Source organism: Rattus norvegicus, chromosome 2, assembly GCF_036323735.1.
Source record: "Rattus norvegicus strain BN/NHsdMcwi chromosome 2, GRCr8, whole genome shotgun sequence".
Classification (NCBI taxonomy): domain Eukaryota; kingdom Metazoa; phylum Chordata; class Mammalia; order Rodentia; family Muridae; genus Rattus; species Rattus norvegicus.
Genome location: NC_086020.1, coordinates 226,723,255 through 226,744,578, shown reverse-complemented (window position 1 = coordinate 226,744,578; position 21,324 = coordinate 226,723,255). Strand labels below are relative to the sequence as shown.

Genomic DNA, 21,324 nt, shown 5'->3' with positions numbered 1-21,324 from the left:
GGCAAAGGAGGGTTCTGACTTCACCAGGAGAGCTGTTGGCTTGGCTCAACTTGGTAGTGGCAATGACTAAAGGGTCAGTGTCTGCAGTTGCTGTGATGCCTACGGTGCCACTCTGGCCTAGTGACAAGGTCCTAGGTAGCCACACACATAAGCTCACGTCGTGCTCTGGTATTTAAGTCCCATTCTAACTCAAATGGCTTGTTGAGAGGCTGTCTTAGGATCCAGGCATCTTTAAAGGCAAAGGGAAAAGCATATATCACGTTAATTTCTTCCCACCTAATAAGGCTGTTTACATTTAGTAATTTGCCTCCATTAAATAGCATTTAGCCCTGTCTTGTTACCTGCGCACACGGGAACAAGATAACGTTAAAAGGACTATTCCGAGCATAGGGAATAGAAAGGACGGATGGAAGAAACGCCTCTCCTCTTACAGTTCTGTTCTCATGTAGAAGAGAGGACGTTACCGACATAGGGGACGTGTTGCATATTTAATGGTTATTAACACAGAGAGAAAAGGTGAAGCAGGGCGAAGAGCAGCAGGTGCCACAATAAGAGCTTATGTGGAGGAAGATTCTAAGAGCGCTTGCCTGAGAAGGGGGTTGTGCACAGCCTGGAGGTGGGCAGAAGGCAGCGGGCCTCCTGGAACAATGTCCCAGCAGAGCACACAATGTCCCAGCAGAGCAACAAGCTCTCTGGCGGGAGCTTACCTGGCAAGTTCACGAACAGCAGAGTCTGCTATCGATGCACTGGAAATGCAGGAGTCAAGGTTGAGTCAGATCCTCCTCCAACCCCAGAAGCTCCCTCAGCTGCTGTCAAGGCATTTACAAATGAGAGACATCCCAATGCTTTGTTTGCTTCTGACCTTTAACATGGGAAGGTGTGAGCATGTATTCACACAACCCTGTGGTGAGCCCTTGTGCTAATCACCCAGTTCTAACCATTTTTCACTTTGGGAATTTTGAGCTGAGGAGCGATAACTTAGCATGTCCTGACTCGAACAGAACCCCTCAGAACAGGGCCTGAGGGGCAGGCAGGAAGCCAGGGAGAAGCCCGGGAGGCTGAGAAGGGTTTATTTGGGGCTTCTTTTGAAGACCTGGCTTGATTTTGTTTTCTAACATCTTCAAAAGAAGAATTGGGAAGGCAAATCGTGTAGTAAGGAGATTAAAGTGATCGAAAAGAAGCCAAGCAGGCAGCACTGTCCATGCTTCATTTTCTGTTTAAACCTGGACCCAGCTGGCAGAGGGCTGGCACAAGTGAGTATTTCTAACACCGCCCATCCACGAATTCCAAGCTGCACTCTATGTTCTTTGCAGTCGTGGATTACTAAGCCACACAAAGGTGAGGATTTGTCACATGTTACCGAAGCATTGAGACCTAACTGTGCCTGAGGTACTAAGGGGAGCTTGGCCTCTAGACATTTATGATGCGTGTGACAAACTCGAAAACTAAAAGGAAACCAAGAAGGAAGAAGGGAGCCCTGAATCAAAGTATGATGAGATGAAACTTTGAGAGCAGGGGTGTACGCAGGCAGAGGTCAGAGCAGGGGTGTATGCAGGCAGAGGTCAGAGCAGGGGTGTGTGCAGGCAGAGGTTTTATCTGCCTGCTCTGACTGAAACCCTCCTACCTGGGTGATAGTTTGCCCTTGTGGTCGCAGCCTGACTCCTGAGCGAAATGTGCTGTTGATCACACTAGTAGGGAGTGTCAGAAATAGTGCAAATCCAGGGACCCTGCTGAAGAAGTAACTGTGCCATCCATCACAGTGAGTGAATCAAAGAGGCTGTCGTGCATCCTGCCTCCTGCTCTGCAGTACCACACCAGTATTGGGAGGGCTAAGAACGCTGTCCACAGCGTTCTGCCTCTTGGCTCCCTCTCAGAAGGTTCCATGACTTGCTCAGTCTGTCTGGACTTGCCTTCTGATCTGCAGGGTAGGGTACTAGTGCCAACCGTACCTATCTCAGGGTCATCAGAAGGCCCAAGATGATCTCCACAGATAAGAGGGAAGGGGGAAGCTCCGTGGTGCCAGACCCTATGCCGGAGTCGCAGTACGCTGCCAGCGAATGTAGACACGAAGCGTGAGGTCAGCGTAAGATTGCAGAGCTGGGATTTGACCCTGGATTAGATCAACTCAGCATCGCTGTCTTAGTGAGGCCAGACCCATGCCGTGAGTGCTTTCTATGCTGTCAGCTGTAATCTCATTTAGCTAGCTCGGTCTATGCTTCCTGGTTGCACAAATAAATAATAGAGAACAGTCAACTGGCTCCCTGTCACCCTTGAGAGGACATGCATTATTCAAATAATAGACCACTTCACCTCCCTCCCTTCCTCCCTCCTTCCTTATAGTTTGACTTTCCCGGAGAAGAGTAAGTGCCGTGGTTTAGGGATAACTGTAGCATTTTTTTTATTTAAATGGGAAAGACTTTCGGGAAGACAAGGGAACTCTTGCTCCTTCTCACACCTGGTGTAAGGCCTTTCTCACAATACACCTCACCCGTGCCAACAAACAAGCAGGCGTTTCTGTAACTGTGCCCGTGCTCAGGTCAGCACAGTAGAGCCACAGCTCTCTACAGCTAGGTAGACAGAGAAAAATGACTGAGCCAAGCGGTGCCATGCAAGCGTGAATAGGCTTTGGGGGAGGCGATGGCAGACACAAGTTGAGGGTGCCACCACCTTACCACAAATCACGTTACTTCAGCCTGCACAGTACTGGTTCTTTCCCCAGGGGAATGGGGTGTCACTACTGACCCCACATGGCTCTTGTGGGGACTTGTCTCGCCTCTTTTGTAAAAGTAGAATATACACATAGACGCAGATGAACACATGCTCTGGGAAATTAACAAGCAAGAGAAGTAAGACATTATTAACCCTTGCTAGCCAGGTATATATCATTTCCCTACCCTGCGTCCTCCATGATGGGCTAACATAGTGAGAAAGGTGTCATGAAGACAGGCTTAGGTCTTCTCGTTAAAGAATGGGTACCATCCTCAGCGGGAAACGGAGGAAACACTGGCTATTTGGTGCAACTGCTCGAAGGAACTCCTGTGCAGGGTCAGTGAGCAAGGGCGGGGGTTGGGGGAGCACCGAGAGCACCATGCGTGCTCTCGACCCACCAAGAATGCCTGCCAAGCCACCTCATCCTCCACCTGCCCCTCTTACTCAGCTCAACTCCGCCTTAAGTCTCAGTCCCCGTTAGTTACACCGGAGCTCTCCCTCACTTCCCAACTGAGTATGTAATGGGACTTGTTCTGAACTAGGTGGAGCCTGCACTCTCTGACCTTCTACAGTGTGGAGCTCTTAGAAGGGGGCTTACTTAACAAACATGTACAAAATAAACTGGTGAACTTTAGTTCTTGAAATAATGGGTTGGATAAGAGACAGTTTATATCTGGGATTATTGATACCATCAGGAGCCAAGTGTTGTCTTAACCCGTTTAATCTTAAAACAGTCCTGTGGCATCGTGCCGTCAATTCGATTTTAAAGGTGGGGAAGCTGACACGTGTCATTCCCCAGCAGCTGCAGGATTTGAGCCCAACTCTGAGAGATGGTAGCCTAACCGTGACCTGCTGTGGTAAAGGGCAGAGTTGGGTTCGCAAGCAGAGCCAGGCCTGTGAAACCTTGAGGACGTTCGAAAGAAAACCAGCAAAGAAGAATGGTTTTATGAGTGCTGTCTTACGTCTATGCTGCTTCTGCTTTCTGTCGAAGTACTTGAGCCAAATGTACCCAAAGAGCAAACTGACTTTTGAAACTCTGATTCTGAGGAAGTTCTAGGCCACTTATCTCTTCTTGTAACCCCTCTGAAGAAGAAGCAGCATGTGCTTTTCCACAGTAGATCAGGGCTCTCCGAGGTAAAAGTATGTGGCTGGCTAAGAGGGCCATCCCTGAGCCCATGACTTGTAGTTCTTCCTCCAAAAGTAGCCATGACCCCTGGACCCAGAATTCTACAAGAGTTTTCCTTCACCAGGGAAGGCCAAGGAAGTCTGATTGTCCCCAAGAGTGGCAGCTGACACTAGAATAGCATAGTATTTTCTAGAAAAATAAAACATAGCCAAAGAAAAGGTAAATGTATTTATAGAAAACAAAACATTGCAACGTAGAAAAAAAAAAGTCCCCTTAGACTAGAAGTGGGCCAAGCATTTTCCAGCCACTCGCTTCAAATGGACATTTTAAGTATCGTCTTGGGCAGGTGTATCATTCCAGGCCCCCAAAGTGAGGGCGTAACTGACAGTAATGACCGAGATAACAACCCTGGAGGGTTATCCTCTCCTCGGCTGCACGTGCTGTGAAGACTCTTGCCTTTGAGGGTATATATTCCTCACTACCGCTCCTTGAACGGGTGAAGAGAGCACGCCAGGTCACACAGTGTGGAGCCGTTCCCCGGCCCCCAGCCAGCCTAGCCTGTCCCTGGAGTCCATATTCTTGCCATTCTGAGCAGTTGACCATGCAGGGCGGCGCCTTTGGCTTCTTCCCTGTGCCTGAGTGCTTACGATGCACGTCAGAGTCTCTGTTCAGAGTCTACTCTCAGAAAGTCCTTCCTGGTAAACACAGTTGCCCTCTATAAACCTTATCTTCAAGAGACCATTCTTTGGAGACTTAATACCTTCCATTCCTTTCCCAGAATAAATTTCTAAATTGGTAGTGAACACCTCTTGGCCACTGTGGCATGATAAAAGATGGCTCCCCCAAGAAGTGATTGCCGAGGTCGGCCTGTGCCATACAGCTGTCCTCACACTTCAGGCTTTTTCTCTCTCAGATGGTGTCTTGGAAAGTACAGAGAGCCCAGGGACCTCCCTGTTTTCATTCTGTGGTCTGTGTAAAAACCAAGTGCTGCCATCCTGACTTGCACTCTTTCAGATGGATCAAATGGCACATTAGTCACTGTCAGATCTTTCAGGTCCCTCACCTCAGAGTCATCCCAGTTCCTCATTCTTGCCACCCTTCAACCATGAAGCTAGTAGTAAGAAAAAACAAGAGAGTGCTTTTTGAACGCACCTCCCACCTCTTTCCGTCAGTGCCAGTGACTAACTACCCTGTCACTGTACCTTCAGAAGGCCTGGATTCCAAAGTGGCTGGCCCTCCTCGCTGAGGTCTTTCTGCTTAGGTGAAAAGCCTGCCTGATTTCGCCCAAGTGAAGCGCTTCCTCGAGCCTCTCGGTGCTGCGTTCCCTATGCACGCTGTCAGTTAAACGTGAACTCACCTGAGTCGGTGTCTCTGCAGATCACCAGCGGGCCGACGTGATCATCCAGGGATAGAATCAGCAGTTCAGGGACTACGTAGGAAGAGCGTCGTCAACCTTGACACAAAACCAGAACTCTATACTCCTTGTCCCACATTTAAATGGGAAAGTGTTTGGCCTATGCAGAAAGACTACTTGATAAATTCACTTCATTTTAATATCAGAAAGAGTTTTAAGTTCTGTCCCTTGGGATAATCAAGGTTAAAGTTCGTATAAAACCTTCCTCTGAATTAGGTCACTCTGTAACTGTGGGAACGCAGTCCTGCTGATGGCCTTACCCCTCTGTAAGAAATAAGTCCCTGTCCATTCTATGTTGTGATGGCTGAGAAGTAAATTATACAGAATTAAGGTTTGCTTGTCCCATGGTTTGAAGCCTGGGAGGCTTCAGATTGTTGGTCAGCCACATCTGATGGGAACTCGGCAGCCTAGAACCAGACAGGAAATTACATAACAGGAGAAGCCATCTTGGCTTAAGTATCTCTTCCTCTTTGTATAACTTACAGCTCCATAGATGAGAGGCTGGCTCTTATGGCGTATTTGACTTTACCTCCTAAAGATCCACTTCCGGACACCGTAACTGGATTAAGTTTCTAGGCTCGAAATATCTCATGAGTCGTGGGGTGGATTCAGAAGCAACCCATTATAATGTTGCATCAGGGTTCAGACAGGGAGGCCTCCTTGAGGAGTCTAGGGCAGCTGCCTAGCTGCAGAAGGGGGGCCATTGTTCAGGGCTACAGTATCTCTTCTCCATACTCTTTGGGGAGTAACAGCAGCAGTGATCAGCTTCTCAGCTCTGACCATCAAAGGTTACATTGAGGAAAATCCACATTGAGAAAAAGCTGCAGAGTCCTCACTCAGTGGAGTCCGAGCCCAGCTGATAGCAAGATTAGAAGTGAGCTGGCTGAGGAAGGCTGTGTGTCTTCACAAGAAGCATTATGAGCAGACACAGGCTCTTCACGGGAACATTTACATTTATCCAGAGAGACAATGCAGGGTTTATGGGATGCTCTGACTTAATAGAATTCAGAATGGGACCATGATGGCTCTGGGCTTTTCATGGTGTGATTTTCACATTGGGCCTTCTTGGGGAAACGTTCTGTACTGCGGAAGTCAGGATGGTCAACTAGACAAGAAAGACTTCATCATCTCCTCTGTTCTGTCCTGCCCATTGCTGCTTTTGTCACGTTAAAAAATACACAAGTAAAACAATCGCCTCGCATGGAAAACAAGCTGAACAACCAAATGTGAAACCTACAAGTTTTTAGTTAGGAAGTTTGCTTTTCTATTTAAGAAACTCACAAAAGGCCTGAACATATACAGTCTAAGTGTCAGAGCCCATGGCTGAGAAAACTACTAAAGACTAGTTAGGTGATGTGGGCCAAGCCATGGGCTTAAGCCATCAAAAACAGCCTTCAGAGCCAAGTCCCTGAACAAGATTACCTTTCTGGCCTAATCACATGACAAGGAGTTAGGACTCACTGTTTGTCTTTTTTACATCCTCAGTCACCCGGTCCCTCCCCGTGCATGGTTTACCCAGTTTTTGCCTCCAAAAATCATGACAAGGTTTCAGAGAAGAAACGGTGATGGTTAGTAAGGAGGGCCTACATAAGGACCCATGTGACAGTCCTATCTAACGAGACACACTGTTTTCAATGGCTTGTTTCCCAGATATATACGCAACCCCCACTAACATTTTGATTCATTTCCATCCTGTCATGTGTTCATTGTATATTTTAAGTTGAGCTATAGTCAAATGTTATATTTATGCTGATTGGTTCCATGTTATAATTAGGTCAGATATACTAACTATTAAAAATGTGCTTCTCGTATAGATTTGCAACTATGTGGGGCCTGCAAAGGTTATCGTTCAGTTGGTCACAAATGGAAAAAATATTCACCTGCACGCCCACAGCCTGGTGGGCAAGCACTGTGAGGACGGCATATGCACCGTGACAGCAGGACCCAAGGACATGGTGGTTGGGTAAGTGGGGTGTGTGGTATGAAGGGACTGGAAACAGGAGGACTTGGAACACGGGGATGTGAGATCCATACGCTCCTTTTATTGTGGACCTGGGCAAGGCCTGAGAGGGTCTCAAACACACCCAACTTCCAAAGCCAGGAGTATGTGTGAACTCTCATCTGAACTCCTGAGGAAACAGAGGTGACCAGATATCTGCACTGCCTGAGACAGTCCTTGCCTCTGTAGTCTTGACCTCTCAAGGATGGATGGCTGAGTTTGGACAGTGTTATAGTTATGGGCCCTGGACCTAAGAGACATTTGTGCCACAACCACCTTAACTGTATAGAAATGACTGCCATGTAGAGGCTTTTGCTTCCTTGGAACAGCATCTCCACTATAGTTTAAGCTTCCTTTGAGCTCACACACATCCTGCTTTCTCTACCTCCCCAGTGTTTAGGTACTGGGATTAGAGATAGGCACCACCACAGCCAGCTCTGATTTCTGCCTGTTTGTGGTTCCCTTACAAGAGTTCTAGTGGGAATTTAAGACATGAAGCAGAGAAGTAAACGGTGTTTCAACTCTGTACTACTTAAAAAAATGTGTGCAGACTAAGTAACCAAGAAATGCAAGTTGGTTTGAGCATTCATTGATCTGGAAATCAAAATGAGTGTATTCATTCAAGGTCAGTCTAATATAACCATTTTTAGTGATTGAGATTTTACAGAAGTAATTTTACTTCAAAAGAATCACAAAATATTTTACTAAGACATGATTATGGGCTGAGGGTAAACGAGTCTAGTTTGCAAGTGTGAAGGCCCAAGTTCAAACCTCCCGACCTCTCATCAAAGCCCTGTGCAGAGCATGAGTATCTATACCTCCAGCTCTTACAGGGTAACGGGAGGCAAAGGTAGGGGGCTCCCTGGAATCTCCTGTGACAGCTCGCCTGGTGCGATGACAAACACCAAACAGATCCCATCTCAAACCTGAAGTTCTCCTTGGACCTCTCCATGCACTCCACAGCACATAGACTTCTGCATTCACACACACACACACACACACACACACACACACACACACACATATAGACACACATAAAATAAGGACATTCACTGTGCTAGGGTTTTATATTTTATTATCCTGAAACACTCAAATAGCAGACAGTGTAGTGACTTGAAGAGCAAACACTGCTGTAAGCAATCAGTCATCTCAAACACAGATAACTCCTACTTTCTGGATTCTTACATAGCAAACAGGATGGCTCGGTGTGTGAGTGCCCTTTCCCCAGCCTGAGTCCTGTAACACACTTGTCAGGAGAGAACCAACGTCCACAAATCATCCTCTGACCTCCGCATACAATAATATACATGCACACACACACACACACACACACAAAAAAAAATACACACACACATGCACACACACATCACACACAGACACACACAGACACACACATCACACACACAAATACACACACATGCACACACACATCACACACACACACATCACATACATGCACACACACACATCACATACATGCACACACAAATAGATACATCACACACAAACACACACACACAAACACACACACATCCCCCACACACACACACACACAAACACACAAACACACATATGCACACACACACTCACACACACATACAAACACATACACACACACAAACACACATACACACACACTCACACATGCACACAAACACACACACATCACACACACATATACACACATACAGACACACACACAAATATACACACACATGCACACACATCACATACACACAGACACACACAGACATGCACACACACAAACACACACACATAAAATGTAATAAATAATTTTTAAATAAAAAAGTTAACTAAAATAATTTTAAAAAGCAAAAGGTAAGAGCTGGGGAGACGGGTCAGTGGCTAAAGTATTTGCAATGCAAACTTTAGGGCCTGAGTTCAGAGCTCCAGCACCCGCATGAAAATCCAGGTGTTAAAAAACAAACTAATAAATAAAATAAAAGTAGGAAAAGGTAAGGCAGGGTGACTCACACCTTTACGCGCAGCACTCGGGAGGCAGAGGCAGGAGGATCTGTGAGTTCGAGGCCAGCCTGGCCTACAGAGTGAGGTCCAGGACAGCCAGGGCTACACAGAGAGGTTCTGTCTCACTGCCCCCCCATCCCAATGCCTGGCGACAGGGAAAGAGGATCCTTGAGGCTCACAAGCCAGTCAGGAAGCACTAGGTCCAGCAGATGGCCCTGTCTCAAAAACGAGTTAGAGAAAGGATTGAGGGCACTTTCCTGCCTGTGCTCTGTGCTCACATGCAGAGACATTTTTGTTAACTTTATTTAATTGTGGACAACAGCATTCAGAGTTCTCTAATGTTAGATCAGGTAGTGTCTGTGAAGATCCCAGCAAGAGTGTGCTTTTTATGTGAAGAAAGGGATGGCCTAACCACCGCTGATGAAGGCTGACTCTGCTATTTGAGTCAAGCGTTCTTGAGTGGTTCAGCTTTCAGATTCCCAGGTATTTCGTGGACAGGGAAGCTGTCCAAGTGTGAAAGGCCTAGAGAACGGGAGCTTTCCCTGAAGTCACTAAACACTGGTGGGTTCTGATGTTAGGGGGGAAACTGCAGGAAGCTAAAGCTGACTCCCGTGCACTCTGACTTGTCTCAGCACCTCCTGGGTGTCCTGCTTCTCAGTCTGTCACAATCGGTGCCCTTCTAGCTCCTGCCTGGCTTGCAAGAGTTGACATGCAGGGGGGCTGTCAGTCAGTTTTAGACAACTGGTCCGTTAGTGTTTTTCCTGACTTGCCGCGGCATTGCCTATCTCTTCGAAGCATTTACGTTCTTTTCATCTTGTTCAATCCATCTTATAAGTGTGTGTTCTTAAGGAAATTATCCATGAACCTTTCTATTGGTAATTCCATCAGTAACATTTATGATTATGAAACTTGCAGAGTGTTGCTTCTCTGTTGGGTTCAGTAATCTTCCATGATTGAGAAGAGACGGGTGGTGGCTGTGTCCGCTGCTCTGTGGTAGAGGGCCTGCCTAGCATGCACAAGGCATGCTGGGTTGCTTCCCAGCGGCACCACACCAGTAAAAAGAACTCATGGTTGTTTATGCTGGAGCCTAGGCTGCAGCAATGGAGGTAATCCAGTATCTGTAAGCCGAGCGGGAGATCCGTCAGTGTCTCTTAGTGTAGCGGGGTATGCAGCTCTAGAGTTGAATACATTTTTCATTGATTTGGCAAACATTTTTAACATCTAATTCCTGGGTTTGCTCCCTGTGGCTTGATCTAGTCGTAGCCGGATTTTCTAAGGTCAGGAAAGTTCTCAGAGAGATGTCATCAAGGAGATGCTGGGTAAGCAGATAGCCACAGTGGCTTTTCTCTCCAAAGGATTTCTCACTGTAGAATGCCTGCAGTCACTTTCCCGTTTGGTATTTGGCTGAGAGAATTCTGCTCACGGCATCTCCCAAAAGACACCATTTCCTTCCTGATGCCCTCGGCCCTGTGTCTAACACTGACCTACATCTTGTACTTTTTCTTCTTTTCCTCTTGGATGTAAAAGCAGCCTGGAGGTCAGAGCTGTTCTGCTTCTGTCACTGTGCACAACAGAAACGGGGTCAAGTCTCATGACTTTCTAAAGACTTGAATTCCTTTTCTTAACAAATCAGAAAGGACACCCTCTAGACCAAGCCCACATTAGGTAATGTTATAAAATGGCATGAGTAAACTTGTCACCATCTCTCCATGGTATGACATCGGTTGTTTTATTTAGTCCTGACTTGTAGGCAAGAAGTTTAGGAAGGCAGCCAAAGGTATTTCTTAGACTTGTCAATACTAGAAATAGAACCAAGATAATCTGTTTCCAATAATACAGATTAGACTGAATATAGATTCACAAATAAGGCACCAATCCAAAATATCAAATATGTAAAAATGACACCCAGAAGACACATAGCTTTGAACACATCCAAACCAAAAATGTCCCCTTGGTTTACACTGTCTTGCACACCTTCTTCTCTGTTTCAAGTATCAATAAGTTTAGTTTCTATTTTTCAAAATTATTTTATCAGTATTAGAACTATCATCTCTTAGAGTTTTATTATGGGTTTGATTGTTTTAATATAGTGTCATTAACTTTAGTTAGCTTTCATTGGTCCTCTTGTCTTATCTACTTAGACTTCACTGTCTTTCTTAACTCAAAAAATAATAATAATAATCCTGCTTGGTATTTTAATTTGACCTATAATGTTAATATTTTTTATCAACATTCTAGTTCTCTGAAATTTTTCGTTCTGTGGGAAATGCGTGTGTTTCTACTTTGCTGCCGGCCACGTCCACCAAAAGACACCACACCCTGTTTATTTCCTGGCAACCTGGGTTGAAAGAGATGTACGGTTCTCTTTCTTTCCCCCTCCCAACTAATTTGTGTAGCATATAGCAGTTGGTAAGCACTAGAGCAGAAGTTCTCTCAACCTGTTGGCTGCAACCCCTTTGGGTGTCGAATGGTCTTTTCACAGAGCTTGCCTATGACCATAGAAAAACACAGAAGTTTATATTAAGATTTATAACATTGACAAAGTCACAGTTATGAAGTAGCCATGAAAATAATTTTATGGTTGGGAGTCAGTACAGCATGAGGAACTGTATTAGAGGGTCACAGCATGAGGAAGGCTGAGAACCAGTGCTCTAGATGATATGTAGATATAAGAACACACAGGTGAACCTTTGGGCTCCCTCAGGAGGACTGCTACATTAAATTACTGTTTTACAGATCCAAACTAATTGGTCATTTTGTGTAGCTAAACACTGACCCACAGAAGAGATGCTGGCTGGAGCAGATTGGACAAATATGGACTTAGGTTAGAGGTGTGTCATTCCCACTTGGTGTGTGCACTGTGAGTCGAGACTGCTTTCGAATCCTGTGAAATCAAGGTCTAAGTCTTAAAACACCAAAGGCCAAAGAGGGGCCACTTGTGAGCTCCAACCCAGTGTTAGACTCCATCAAAACTTCAGCAATAGCTTCCAGATGATGATGATGGTGGTGGTGGTGGTGATGGTGATGGTGGTGGTGGTGGTGATGATGATGATGATGATGATGATGATGAGGTGATGGTGATGATGATAGTGATAATGATGATGATGATGATGATAGCGGTGGTGATGATGATGATGATGATAGTGGTGGTAGTGGTGATGGTGATGATGATGATAGTAGTGGTGGTGGTGATGGTGATGATGATGATGATAGTAGTGGTGGTGATGGTGATGATGATGATGATGATATCTGGTCTACTGCACCAGGTTTATTGGTGGCTACAGGTTCAGGTCAGCCTGGGTCACTTCATATAAAACTGATGCCATCCTCCATCCCAGAGAATGTGATTTCACAGAGCACTGTATAGCCTCAGCACTCCTCAGAGTTAACTGACAGGTTTGTTTTAAAAATTCAGATTCCAAGGGTTTGGAAAAAGCCCCAGGTTTTTAGTAAATCCTAAAATAATGCCAGTGTTGCTTGTCTAAAGACAAGCCCGTGTTTTGACCGTGAGAGTAAGAAGCAAGGTTGTGGTTTCAGCCCTTTTACTAGTGGATATAGCCTTTCTGTTTTTAAAATGTCATTGCTGCAATATTCCTCCTCTCAAACGTTCATTTCTGTGAATTTTGATAATCAGGTGACTACTCCCATTAAGAACGCAGTGGTTCCTGAGCCCAGAATCTCCTTAGTGCCTCTTTGTATTCAGCTCCTGCCCTCCACTTCACCGAAGGTCTTCACACATACACATGAGGTTTCCTTAACTATGGTTTTGCCTTTTCAGAATTGCACACCATAGAGTCATACAATGCAAAGCCTTTAGAGTAAAGCCTTTCCCTCAGCACCGGGCACGTAAGCCCTCCATGTTGTTGCTCTGTGAATCTGCCCTCGCTTCCTCTGGTCACTATGGCATGACATTGTACTGATGCCTACAATGCGTTACCCACATGTCTGTTCAAGGACATCTGGTTCTCTCCGGGTAGTGAAGATAAGGCGCTTTGTTTGTGAGCCTACGTTCTCATTTCCCTTGGGTAAATATTGAGGAACAGAATGACAAAGATACAGGCTACAGAAATGATACTCACCAGAACGTGCCACGTCCTTTTCCGAAGTGGCTAAAGCACTGTGTATTCCTCATATACTCGTATTCGCCATGCCAATAACAGCCTACTCTCATTCTCTTTGACATTTTATTGTAAACACCTCAAATATTTTCAAAGTAAAAGAATATCATAACGAGTTGCCCATAACCCAGCACCAACAATGAAGTATTACGTTTCCAAACTTGATTAAATACATTCTTATACCTGGGTATCTTTTGGCCACTGCTATCTAACTGTATTATGATAGGAGGATAGTTTATATAACTTGTATCATTTTAAACTGACTGATGCCTGTTTTATGGCTAAGAAAACAATCACTGTTATTTTAACAGTGTGCCCACTGTCGACTGGTAACGTAGATGGTCCGTAAATGTCAGCTGGGCCCAGGAGCTAGAGTGTTAGTCTAGTCTTATATCCTTATAGCTTTTTGTGTATTAATTCTGTCCATGCCAGAGAGGGATGTTGGAACCACTGACTCATTTATAGATACGTCTTACTTTTCTTTCATTATTGAAAGATTTTTTTTGCTTCCTACCATGTGGAGCTTTCTGGTACCAGATACATAAATAGTTAGGGTTCTTAAGCTTTCTTGATGAATTGATATTACTGTCAGTACAAAATAATCAATCAATTCCCTTCCATCTTTGCTAATGTCATTGGCTCTCGAACTCCACCTCGGCTGATAATAATACACTGAGCTTGGTGTCACTGTCCGTAAGACGTTCTGTGTTGTATGCATGTGAACTTGCCCTTCCCTGATCCAGGCCTTTTATGCTGTCGTGTCACAGAGTTTACATCTACTTACATTAAAAATTCTACATCTTTTGGGGAATTTTTTTTGTTTTGTGGGGTTTTTATTTCCCTAGACAAAAAAGTAACTTTTATGTAAGTTGTATAAACTAGGGGACTTGAATCTTATACTTACACACATTGGAATTTGCATTGCTCCTCGTCCTGTTTAATAGGTCAAGATTTCTATCAGGTATCATCCTCCCTGACCTGCATCGCTTCTATCTGGTATCTCCTCTCCAGCCTGCATCACTTCTATCTGGTATCTCCTCTCCGGCCTGCATCACTTCTATCTGGTATCTCCTCTCCGGCCTGCATCACTTCTATCTGGTATCTCCTCTCCGGCCTGCATCACTTCTATCTGATATCTCCTCTCCAGCCTGCATCACTTCCCCGTGTTACTGATCTGAGGCTGATGAGTTCCTTTTGGTTTAGGTCTGAAAGTCCTCCCTTCGTCTTCTCTGTTCAAAGGCGGTTTCTGGAGAGCAGAGGATTTTAAGTTGACAATGTGTTCTTTCCTGTCCAGCTTTTATGTTGATTCGCTGTCTTAGGACTTGACCTGTTTCCAGCGAGAGCTCTCGGTGCACCTATCCCAGTCGTACACCTACCCATCCTGGTCCTGCTGTTCCCAGGGTGTGACCGTTGCTCTCGAAGTGTCTCTGACCTCTCTCCAGCCCTGGTTGTGAGCAGTGTGAGTTTCAGTGGATTTGAGAATGGTTTTTCTGTTTAAGTTTGAGCTTTCAGTTCTCTTAGATCTTCAGATTTACGTTTTTGTTAAATCTTAAAACTTTTCAACTGTTAAATTTCCTGTTCACTATTTTTCTATCTGCACCCCCTACCCCCCCACCTGCGCTTCCATTCCTGTTCTCTGTCTTTCCGTCTCTCAGACTAGGGTTGAGTTGACACAATTACTAAGAAAATACCCTCTGAATAGTGCAGGTGATGCTTCATATGCTTTGAGGCTTCTTGGTCCAGCTCTGTATGGTCTCTGAGAACAGCCTAACAGGGCTTCCTCACAAATGTCATTGACCACCTAAGGTGGACTCTTGAACAGCTGTGATGCTCTGGCTGTAAAATCCCAGTCTCCTTAACCTCGAGGCTTTGCCTCTCTCTGCAACTGCAGAACACTGGCTCTCTGGGTTCCTCTTCCCTTCCTGCAACCTGGGCACTAAGCCAGGTAATTATAAGAGTCTCTCTCTCTCTCTCTCTCTCTCTCTCTCTCTCTCTCTCTCTCTCTCTGTGTGTGTGTGTGTGTGTGTGTGTGTGTGTGTGTGTGTGTGTGTGTTCTGTGTCACCTGTGCCCAGAGCATGACAACGATTTTCTCATGTGTTATGGTTACTTAATTCTCGAGGGTCAGTCTCGGTCTATATTACTCCACTGTGACCTGTGGAGGAACACGGGTGTGTATTGTTTACTAGGGTAAATCCTCACTTTGCGATTCACACAATAAATAAGCCCGATGCCTTCCTCCAGACGTGAGGCTAGGTTACGTATAAGAATGTGAAGTGCAGCTGAGGTGCCGGTCACTGTGTGATTCTGTGCTCCTAGCGGGGTCGAGGTCTGCACAAGAGTGAGGCCCAAAAGGGCAGGCATGAGAGCGGTTGCTCCTGAGGCCTGCCTGGACCTCTAAGCACCTGAGCAGGTTGGGTGCATTGCTGTTTGTGTCGCTCCATTCAAGCTTTCCCTGTACTCAGCAGGCATTTGCTGAGGACCCACAGGTCAGCCTGTGTTCTAGAGCTGGATGGAGATCTCCGTCCTAAAGGAGCTGTGGGAATACGACCTGTTTACTTCTCTCTGTGTCCCTGTAACTCGCTCCACCTCTGGGCTCCTGTCTGTGTGTCTGTTCCCTTCTGCCTTTACCTCCTCTCTTTGCTTTCTCTAATTCATATGACCTTTGCACAGTAGCTCGTTCTCATGCGTGCGGGCAAGTTGAGTTGTTGTGTGTGTGCGTGTGCGTGTGTGTGTGTGTGTGTGTGTGTGTGTGTGTCTGCCTCTCTGTCTACATCTTTCCGTCTGAGTGTTTGTCAGGGGAGGCTGTTGGTCTGTGTATCTCTGTATGTCAGAGTCAGAGCCCAGAGAACAGCTATGGGTGCTGCTTCTCCCCCGCCCTCCTATGTGGGTTCTAGGGATTGAACTCAGTCAACAAGCTTGGCAGCCAGAGTCCTTACTAACTTAGCCATCTCACTGACCCACATCTCTTTCTCCCTTCTACTAATATTTATTTTACTTTCAGAGTAAAAATCTTTACAAACATCTATATACCTCTGAGAGACCTGGGCCCTGCACTTTTCTCTTTGAATTCATCTGTCACCTTGACTCTGCTCCTTATCCTCAGCCCATATGTTACCTTTCTGCCACTATAGAAAACAGCAGAGTAGTCCTGCTATGGGGTCTTCACACTCAACAGAGTGGTCATGCTATGGGGTCTTTACACTCACCAGAGTAAACCTGCTGTGGGGTCTTCACACTCACCAGAGTGCTCATGCCTTGATGTCTTCACACTCAAGAGTGGTCATACTGTGGGGTCTTCATACTCACCAGAGTGGACCTGCTGTGGGGTCTTCACACTCACCAGAGTGGACCTGCTGTGGGGTCTTCACACTCACCAGAGTGGTCATACTGTGGGGTCTTCACACTCACCCTGTCTGCAACTGCGATATTCATCATCTAAAATCCACTTCTTCCACTGATCTCCCTCAGGACTGGCTCAGCAGTGATCTTCTCAGAATCCTATCTTGGTTCTCCCTGTCCGGCTCTCCTATCCTCTCACCCCTCCTGGTCCTGTTTTCTTTTCCTTGGTTACATGTGTCTCTCTCTCAGTTACATGCTGAAATCTGTCATTAGGTGTGCTAGCATGTGCATTATGTGAAAGCTTCCCCTAGTAAAGCATACATACAAGTGTACCCATACTCCTTGACTCTTGATTTGACATCTAAGATGCTCTGAGACCCAAGGTGCTTCCGGTTTACCACCTGTTACTAACCTGGTTTAACCTGGCCTGACTCATATGCTGTGTGATGTATGCCACATATTATTCTCATAACATAAAGCCCCAAACTCATCTCACTCGGGTTTGTGTAAGTTGCCGAGCGCTGTCTCCTGAACTGAAGGCCGCTTGCCCTCCAGTCGTGGCCTGCCTAACTTCTGGTTCTTTTCACTGTTCCTCTCACTGCTTTTCTCCAGCTTTGCAAACCTGGGAATACTTCACGTGACTAAGAAAAAGGTATTCGAAACACTGGAAGCACGGATGACAGAGGCGTGTATAAGGGGCTATAACCCTGGACTTCTGGTGCATTCTGACCTTGCCTATCTACAGGCAGAAGGCGGAGGAGACCGGCAACTCACAGGTGAGCAAGCTTATCCAGCCCTCGTAAGGCTCCTGTGTTCTGAGAAGAGGAGTGTAAACCGGCGGGCCAGGCTGTCGGAGGGAAAGGCTCGGTGCAGCCGGGCCATTCCTTTCTGTGCCGTGCACAGTGGAGAAGCAGTGCCCGCACACAGAGACTCCCCGGGCTTGTTCTCGCCTTTCTCCGTGCAGCGGGTGGTGTAGAGAAGTGCATTTCCCTACTCCCTCATATTCTATGTGTACCTTAACTCCTAACAAGAGTAGGAGGTGAAACTGGGGTGAGCAGACAATATGTACAACACTCCAGAGAAAATGCAGGTTACCTTTGATGGCTTTTAGGCAATTTAATAAGACTGCTATATAAAATTTTACTGACGGTTTAAAGAATTTCAGGCCAAAGTAACCAAAAGGAAAAAGAAAACTCCATTATTAAAATTAAAGATGAAAATCAGGGAAACATTACTAGAGATACCAGTCAAACCCAGAGAATCATTAGGACATGCTTTGAAAACATATATTCCAACAGATAAGATTGTCTCACAGAAATGGATACGTTCACAGGTACATCTGACCTGCCAGTGTTAAACTAAGAAGATAGAAACAACTTACACACATGTAAGACAAGCGATAAAATGTCTCCCCACTGAAAAAGGCCGAGTCCCAAATGGGATCACAGCTGAAGTCTACCAGATCTTTGAAGAGATAACAAATTCTCCTCAATTGGTCCATAAAGTAGAAAGGAAAATAATATTACTAAACTCGTCTTCCAAAGCCAGTGTTACCTTTATACCCAAACCAGGTAAAAGTAGAACAGAAAAAAAGAAAGAAAAAGAAAAGGATAAGCCAATTCATACATTCCCAATAAAATAATACAAACCCAACTCACCAACACATTAAAAAGACTGTTGACATGATCACGTTGGCTTCATCTGTAGAATAAAGAATGTTCGGCGTATGAAACCCGTACACGGAAGGACATGAACAGACCTGAGAGCAGAAATCACGTGTCATCAGAATAGATGCAAAAGGCTTTGAGCAAAGAACAACATCCTTTTATGATTTAAAAAAAATGAAATAAGAGAGCTGCACCTCAACATACTAAAGGATTTATACAATAGACCTATAGCCAATATCACACTAAGGAGAAAAGCTGGAAACACTTCCTTTGAAAGTAGACTAAGACAAGGTGTCCCTTTGCCACTCTTACTCAAAATAAAACTTAGCCAAAGTGATGAGGCAAGAGAATGACGTAAGAGGTATACAAATGGGAAAGGAAGAGATCAAAATGGCCCTCTCTGCAGACGATAGAATTCTATACACGAGACCCGCACGGCTGCACTGGGGAGGCCGAGCTCTGATAAAGGATCAGAGTGCATAATCACCACACCAAGCCCGTGGTTTTCCTATATCAGTTGTGAGCATGCTGAGAAGGAGATCAGCAGGGTCAGAAGCGAGCGCTGTCACAGCCGTCCAATAGCATCAACATATGTAAATAAAACTCCTGGCAATAAAGTAACCATGTGAAAAACCCTTTATGATGAAAATGTTAAGACACCGAAGAAGGAAACAGATGATGGAAGGCCTCCTGTGCTCCTGGGAGTCAGCAGAATTAATACCACAAAATATTACCAAGTGTGGTCTATGTGGATGCAATCCACAATCCCAATACCACTCCTCATAGAAATTAAAGTTCATCTGGAACCGCAAAAGGTCTCGGACAGCCAAAGCTATCGGATAATAAAATGGATATTGTTAGAGGTAGCACACTTGCTGACTTTCAGGTTACACTACAGAGCTGTAGTAACACAACCAGAATGGAAGGGCCATCCAAACAGACGTGTAAATCAGCGGAATCAGAGAGTCAGCCACCGCAGCCAGCTGCTACCTGAGAAAGACGCCCAAATGTGCAGTAGAGAAAAGACGGCCTGTAGAGGGAGTGGTGCCAGGGAAACCAGATAGATCCCCGGCTCCTACCGCACAGATCAATTCAACACGGATCACAGATCTTGATGTAAAAGTGATTGGTCTGAAACTGCTAAGGGAAAACAGAGAGAAAGCACTTCATGATGTAGGCAAGGACTGTCTGAAAAGGGCTCCAGCAGGTCAGGAAATAAAAGCAAGAACCAGCAAATGAGATTAAAAGACTTCTCTACAGCAGAGGAAGCAGTTTCCTGAGCTGAAGAGACAGCCTTCGAGGGGGGGTAAAGAGTTGTTGCCAGCTATGTAGCTGACAGATTAATATCTAGGTTATATAAAAAAACTCAAAAAATTAAATTCCGGAAACCAAACTACCCAGTACATAAATGTGCTGAGGAGCAAGAGAGGGCTCTCCAACGACGACACAGGCAGCCAGCAAACGCGAAAGCAGGCTTCACACCCTTAGTCTTCCGAATCGCTCTGAGGTCCCACCTCATCCAGGTCAGAGGTGACTAAGGGAACAGATACAGGAACTTGCAGCACAGTTCAGGTGGCACAGGGCTTGCCCATTGCTCAGGAAGTCCTGGGTTTGATTCCCAGCACAACCTACAAACAGACAGGGCAGCGCACACTCCCAGACGAGTTCAAGGTCATCCTCAAGGGCATATAGCAGATGTTTCAGCAGGTAATCCACACAAAGCCTGCTGGCCTGAATTCTCTCTCCAGGACCCACATGATGGAAGGAGAGAACCACCTCCCTCAGGTTGCCCTTCGACCTATACACACGTGTGTGGGGCCAAAGAATGCAAATATATAAATAAGAAAATCAAAATAGAGATTCAGAATAAAGTGAAGTAAAAGTCGAGCTTCAGAGACACGGCTATCCACTGCTGTGTATGGTGGCAAATCTCTTAAGTCAGCATACTGCAACATACATGGTTGCTTGCACATTCGTGTTTATTGCAGCCATATTCAAGAGTCACAAAAAATAGCTCTCCATCAGCAGATGATGGATTAAGAAAATATGACATATATGAATAATGGGGTTTTCTTCAGCCATTAGAAAAAAAGGAAGAAACATATACAGAGTAGTGTGTACAGCTGGAGATCACTGTACCAAGAGAAATAAGCCGTACCAGAGAGGACGAACGTCACCTACTGTCTCTCTCGTTTCCAGATCCTAGATTGTATAGAGATGTGTGTAAGATTATTTGCATATGCGCGAGTAAGATATGAAAGTAAGAGGAAGGCGTTCCGTTGGTAGGGAGGGGAGGAGTGGGAATGGGCGAGCAGGGAGAGGATGCTTTGGGTATGGCCGCAGTGCTTGTTCTGGTAGGATGAAAATGCTTTTTGGAGAGGCTGTCACTGTGAACACGGAGCATATGCCAAGAAGGGCTTTAAGGAAGTGTTTCTAGGGGAAAGAGTTGGTCTCGGAGGCCATGTTCTTTGTTCGGGCTTCCTGAAAACAGAGTGTTAAATGCTCACATGCTCACCCGCCTGGGCATAGACAAACTGTTCTCTGTGACCCTAGACAGAGAGAAGGAGATCATCCGCCAGGCAGCTCTGCAGCAGACCAAGGAGATGGACCTGAGTGTGGTGCGCCTCATGTTCACAGCCTTCCTCCCCGACAGCACGGGCAGCTTCACTCGGAGACTGGAACCTGTGGTGTCAGACGCCATCTATGACAGCAGTGAGTACTCCGTCCCAAGGCAGGACTCCGTCCCAAGGTGGGGCAGCTTCACCTAGCAGCAAGTTGGAGGGCAGCCCACCACACACATACTCCTCAGAGTAAGGGGAGTCTGAGGCCCACAGACAGGGACCTAATCACATGGAGCTTCTATCAGATTGTCTATGAGGTGTGAATACTGCAGTCTAGGGTAAAGGGTCGATATCCAGTTAAGCATCTTAAGAACATGTCTGCCAAGGTAGCACTCTTCCCTCTG

The 21,324-nt window shown here is 45.7% G+C and overlaps 1 protein-coding gene across 6 annotated transcripts in view; it reads left to right on the top strand.

Annotated features, from left to right (window-relative positions):
- Positions 1–21,324, top strand: part of Nfkb1 (nuclear factor kappa B subunit 1) — a 116,153-nt gene that overhangs the window by 61,319 nt on the left and 33,510 nt on the right. For all 6 annotated transcript variants that reach the window (XM_063282630.1, XM_063282629.1, XM_006233360.5 and 3 more), the window contains exons 7-9: positions 7,064–7,212; positions 17,305–17,468; positions 20,913–21,071. In XM_063282630.1, coding sequence (XP_063138700.1) covers positions 7,064–7,212; positions 17,305–17,468; positions 20,913–21,071 — 472 coding nt within the window. The remainder of the gene's footprint in view (positions 1–7,063; positions 7,213–17,304; positions 17,469–20,912; positions 21,072–21,324) is intronic.